Raw genomic sequence first — 5,778 nt, 5'->3', positions numbered from 1 at the left:
AGCAGCTGCAGCCCCCTCAGCCCGGCCGCGCCCCCCTCTCCTCGTTTGCTCTCCTGCTTGCAAGCCCCTGCCCGCCGCCGCCTCCAAAGCACCGGAACCCCCTGCCCAGGCAGGCTCTCCTCGGCATCGGGGCCGGCCCTGCTCCGGAGGGGGCAGTTGGGGGACACTCCATCCATTTTGCATCAACTTTCCTTCCTTATTCTCACTACTTTTCACGGTGTTTGTACAGTCAAAACCGAGCCCCGACTTAGCCATCGAGAAGAACAACGAGCTGGGACCAGCTTCTCCAGCTGGATCGCCTCCTTTCGGGAGACAACAGCTTAGGATTCGTTGTTTGGACTCAGGAGAGGGCCCTAGACAAGCCCAAACTTCCTACCTCCTTCCCCAGCCCGGATAAGATGCATTTCCCGGGAAAACCACGGCGGCGAGGCGGAGCAGGTGTGCTGCCCTGGCCACTCGGGGCCCCGCTCCCGAGTAGTTCCTGCCGCGGGTAATTTGGGGGCCGTGGCAGAGACGCGGGGGAATAGTCAGCGGCCGCCGCAACACGGACAGAAAACGAAGTGGGCGTTCCCGAGCCGCTCCCCTTTTGTTAGATTAAGGCAGAGGTCAATATGGTTTTAGCGCGAATTTATTAGCAGATAAATCAGCAAGCCGCTCGCTAATTAGCAAAGCCCAAATAAACGTGCCCGGAGGCTTCTCCTTTTTTTTTCCTTCCCTCCCCCCCTTTTTTTCCTTTCTCTCTCGAAAGAAATGAAACCCACGAGGAAAAAAAAAAAATAATTAAAAAAAAAAAAAAAAAAAGGAAAGCCAAACCCTCAGAGAAGATACTATTGGACATTATTAATGTTTTATAGGTAATTACTGTATAACTTTCTAATTTCGCAGAGGGGTGTTCACCTCCAAAGGCTGGGGCCAGAGCCGTCCCCGGAGGCCGGTGGAGGGTCACGGCCCCCAGACGCGACCCGCGCTCCCTCTTCGGTTCCCTCTCCCCCTGTGGAACCTGGTGGCCGGGCCAGCATAGGGAAGAGAGGCGTTTGGGAGAGAAGCTGTCTGCCACGGAAGGGGGGAGCAGCAACAGAGATCAAAGGCCAACGGAGTTCGGGGTTTCCGTGTCCGCCGGGACCCTCCTGCCCTCCCTGCCTGTTTCCCCTCCTTACTCACCCCGTCCGCCGTCGCCCGCTGCCTGTCCCAGCTCGGTGCGGAAACAGCTACCGGGCCGGGCAGCGTCCCCAAGCCCCGCAGGGCCCCGCCGCGCCCCCAGGAACCGGAGCCACGACCAAGGCCGACCCAGGCCACCCGCTGCCTTCCTGGGAAAGCCGCTACTGCCCTGCACAGGTGCTTAAAATAGCGGCGAGGGGCAGAACACCTGCGCGAGGGTTTGTTTTTCCTTTAAAATACAGATCGAGACAAATAGCACCGGTTAGGAAACAACAAGCCTAACGTTAAAAAAAAAAAAAAAAAAAAAGGCAAAACCAAAAAGTGGCATTTGCCTTTTCTACTCCAAATTTCTTGCGTTCTCGTCACGGGGAAAATTAGCTACCTTGAATGGCCACGTTTGTTAGAAAAAAAAAGATAAACTTTATTTCTTTTTTTTTTTCTTTTTTTTTCCTGTAATTCTTCGGTCACAAAAAAAAACCCTATATTTTGTCATCTAAGCATTTATTTTACTGAATCCAAAAAAGACATGAAAAGGGAGAGGGGAAAATCACGTCCGTTCGTTTTAAACTAACGCATAGAGTGATTTTTTTTTTCCTTTTTGGACAACATATAATAAATATGATATAGCACTCAGCACTCGGTCTGTACAATTCTGTTCGCATTAGGGAGCATGCCACTTTTCAATAAGAAAAACAAACAAACAAACAAAAAGTAATGAGAAAAATCAGTGCAAAGTTCTCCGTTCCCCCGATCTTCTCTGCCGGGCGGGGGTCGAGGCGCTCTCATTCCCTCCGTCCTCCACAGCCGTTAGTCTCTTCGGCGGGCTCGGGCTCCCTTTCCCTCTCCTCCTCCTCCCCCTCCGTCCCTCTCTCTCTCCGAGCTCCAAGTCCTGCCTCGCAGGAGCCGAGGTCGGCGGGTCGCCCCGCGGCTCTGCCCGCCTTCCCCCGCGTGTGGTCGTTTCACTTACGGGCTCGGCTCTGGGTTCACGGTTCAAGAGTCCCTGCTCTGACTGATCGCCTCCCTCGGTGGCCGGTGGCTGCCTGCAGAAACTCCTGCCCCTCGGCTTCCGCTCGCTTCCTTCTCTGCGGTGCTGGGGCTTGTTTGGGGACGGGGAGGGGAAGGGCTCGTTGCGGGGACTGCGGTGCCGCTTCACCGGGGGTGCGGGGTGCCGGGCATGGGGTTAGCCAGGGGGTTGAGGGCCGGCTGCCCGCCGGGCCCCAGCCCGTGGATCAACACCCGCGGCACCAGCGGCCGCTGCAGCTGGGGGTGCGGCGCGGGGGGAGTCCGGTACATGCTGCTGTACATGGCCGCGGCCGCCGCGGCCGCCGTCGTGCTGTCCATGCTTCCCAGCAGGCTGGGGTGGTAGAAATAGGGCGAGGGGAACATCCTCTGCAGGGCCGAGTAGTTCCCGGCCTCGGCCAGCAGCTCCAGGCCCACCGCCGTCTGCCTCTTCCACTTCGTCCTGCCGGGGGGAACAAGAGGCGGCTGCAGGGCGGGCGCCGCTACGGGGCACCCGGCCCGGTTCCATGGGGGTCCGCTGACAGCCTCCTCCTCTCCCTGGCACGGCCCACCAGCCCTGCGGGCCCCCGCACGGCGCGACCCCCCGGCCGTACCCTCCACCGCCCGCAACCCCGACACATGCACACGGCAACTCCGGCCAAATTAATAACCACAGCACACGGTTAGATCGCAGCGCGATGACACTAATGTTTTGCGACAGAATTAGGGTGGCTGCAACCGTATGTAATGAGACAGAAAATTACGGCAGCGGTGACAGGGGCCGGACCCCCCAGCCCGCTGCCGGGGAAGGCGCGGGGCAGCCGCCGGGCAGTTCCCGCATCGCCTCAGGCTCCCGTGGGCAGCAGCAGAGCAGAACCCGCCCGCCCATCCCCCCGGCTTTCCGGGGAGCCCCGGGGCCACCGGGGTCAGCCTTACCTCCGGTTCTGGTACCAGGTTTTCACCTGCGTGTCGGTGAGATTGAGGGCGGCGGCCAGGTCCATGCGATCCTGCACACTCAGGTACTTCTGCCGCTCGAAGCTTCGCTCCAGCTGGTTGAGCTGGTGGTCGGAGAAGGCGGTCCGCGCCTTCCGCGGCTTCTTGGCCCGCACCGGTGGGCTGTCCCGGCTGCTGCTGATCTCCCGATCGCCCTCCTCCTTTGTCCCTGCGAGCGAGTCGAGGCACGGTGAGGGCCGGCGGGACACCGGCTCGGCCCCCGCCCCGCCGCCGTTACAGGGCCCCGCTGCTCCCTCCCCGGGGGCTACCCCGGAGCATAGGAGAAACGTGCAAATACGGTGGGAGGCGGCGAGCCCGTTCAGGGAATGGCGGGATTTACACTCTCCTCTTGCCAGCTATGGTGCTTTCGTTATTTTCTAGCCCTCTCTTCCCGACCCGAAATGCCGGGAAATCGATATGTCAGTCCGGCTCCGCTCGGGCCCGGGTTTGTGGCGCTCCTTGATCTTCCCCGCAGGAAGAACAATAATCTCTCTAATTGACCCACTGGGGAGGTTGGTGAACACAAAAAATGACCAGACCAGACTGTACATCTGTTTTGGGCACTCTTATGCTAATGCTAAAAGAGCAAAATGAGCGTCACACCCGGGCGTCTCTCTGCTTTTCATCCTAGCAAAAATATCTCAATGGGGTAAAATTAGAAAAATGTGTCGTGTCGCCTCTCGGCTGAACTGGACTGTCTGCGAGGAAAATAGCCCACATCCCTGCCTCCCCTTCGCTCACTCTTTTTCTTTCTTCCTTCCTTCCCTTCCCTTTCCCCGCGCACATATCGCTGTTTTCATTTACAAACGCCGCACCGCGGGGGCTTCCTCATTAACACGAAATTCGTAATTTAAAAAATAATAAAAGACAGATAAATAAACATTCTTATCCCTGTTCTGGGAAAACACGGGTATTTTGCAAAACGCACAAAGCCCTCCAACCTACCGTGGCCTATCGTGGGTCCATTTTTAAAATTATTATTAGTTTATATTTAATTAAAAGTTTTTTCGTTTATTTTATATTGGCTATTAGTGAAGTGGTATTTTTCTCATTTTTATTTTAGATCGAATTAGCAAAAAATAAAAGGCTGGAGGAAGCAAGTGCAGCTGAGCCGCCGATTCTTAGAAAGCCGGAGAATCAGTTATGCTCATTTGCATTAAAAATAAATATATTCAGGTTTCCAACGCTATCCCACTGCGCCGGCTATTTCCTTAAAAACAAGGAAGTTAAATAAAAAGCAGTAGTAAAGGCCGCCAAAGAGAGAGGGGTAAAAAGCGCGATTTCTTTTCTTACCGATCTGAAACCCACGATAGCGAAGATCACCGACAAGCCCCGGCAGAGCGGAGCGCTCATATCGCAGATTTCCCCCCAATTTTTTCGTTTCACCGATGCGGCCGAGTGCTGCGGCCCCGGTTTTAGCGGCAGTCGAGGCGCTGCGGGGCTGGGCCGGGCGTACTCACCGTGGCATTTGATGTCGCCCTGCGTGTCTTCGCGCTTGTCGAGCTTGGCTTTGCTGTCCTCCTGTTCGAGTTTGGGCCTGAAGCTCTCTGGGGCCGCACTGCCCTCCTGCTTGGGGGTGTGATGGGGAGAGGGGACGCTGGTACTGTAAGGTGCACATGCCGCCAGAGGTTTGCTATCGCCCAAAATGTCCTTAATTAGAAAAGAAGATGTGGAAGTCCTGGGGCCGGAGCTGGCCGAGCCCAGCTGAGGCGGCGGCGGCTGCGGGGGAGACGACTGCAAACTCGGCGGTGGTGGCGGGTGCGGGCCGAGGTGGAGGTGGTGCGGCGGCGGCGGGAGGCTCTCCGCAACTCCCAGGTGCGGCTCGGGGTGCTCCATGCTCACCGACATGGGCGACGAGGGCGCCGTACCCACCGTGTCGATTTCCGAGCAGGGGGACGGCGTGGCCTGGCTCCTAAAATCCGCCGGCCGGCCGTCGCCGTGGGGGCGAAAGTCTCCGTTCATGACTCCGGGGCTGCCGGTGCTGCTGCCCGATAGGATAGTGTCTATCCCGAAGCTGGACCCGCTCGGCCCCTCCATGGCGGACCGCTTAGCGCCGCGCCCGCATCCCCGGGGGCGGCCGCGGGGGTCGCACCGAAGGTGGAGGAGAAGGAGGGGGAACGAAGCGGGTTACCCAAACCTGCGCACCGGCTGCGCGGGCGGCATTAACGCGGAGACCCCGCTGAGCTCTGCATCGCCGCTGGGCCGGTTCACCGCTACCCAACTTTGTTGCGGGAAGTTGCGGGCACGGAGCGGGGCGGACAGCGGCCACTGCGGTGCGCCCGCCCGTGCCCACCGAGCTCCTCTCGGCGGTGGCGACTCCCCCCGTGACGTCACGGCCGCCGCATCCCCCCCGCCGTTTATTATAAACCCGGGCTTTTGCCGCCGCCGCTGCCCACCCCCATTGGCGGAAAGCCGAGCGGGGGCTGACGCAGCTCAGGCGGCAGCCAATCAGCGGCGGCGGGGCCTGGCGCGGGACGGGGGGGCGCGCCGCACGCCCCCCTCCACCCCGCACCCGTCCCCGCCGCCCCGTCGGACTCCGGTTCCCGGCCGCAGGATCGGATCCCCCGGAGAGCATCACCGGGTGTTCCCGGGACAGTTCCGTGGTTGAATGTCAGAGTAACGGGAAGT

General features: G+C 59.1%; 1 protein-coding gene across 1 annotated transcript; it reads right to left on the bottom strand.

The window, feature by feature from the left end:
* Positions 1-1,642: 1,642 nt before the first annotated feature.
* On the bottom strand, positions 1,643-5,422 carry BARHL2 (BarH like homeobox 2). The gene is made up of 3 exons (XM_065072645.1): positions 4,611-5,422; positions 3,094-3,319; positions 1,643-2,620 (listed from the first exon to the last, which is right to left on the bottom strand). Exons 1-3 carry the CDS (start codon positions 5,185-5,187, stop codon positions 2,308-2,310), a joined length of 1,116 nt encoding a protein of 371 aa, XP_064928717.1. The 5' UTR covers positions 5,188-5,422; the 3' UTR covers positions 1,643-2,307.
* Between the last annotated feature and the right edge of the window lie 356 nt (positions 5,423-5,778).

This window comes from Columba livia, chromosome 8, assembly GCF_036013475.1.
Source record: "Columba livia isolate bColLiv1 breed racing homer chromosome 8, bColLiv1.pat.W.v2, whole genome shotgun sequence".
NCBI lineage: Eukaryota > Metazoa > Chordata > Aves > Columbiformes > Columbidae > Columba > Columba livia.
The sequence above is the reverse complement of the archived record's forward strand: the minus strand, read 5'-3'. Positions and strand labels throughout refer to the sequence as shown.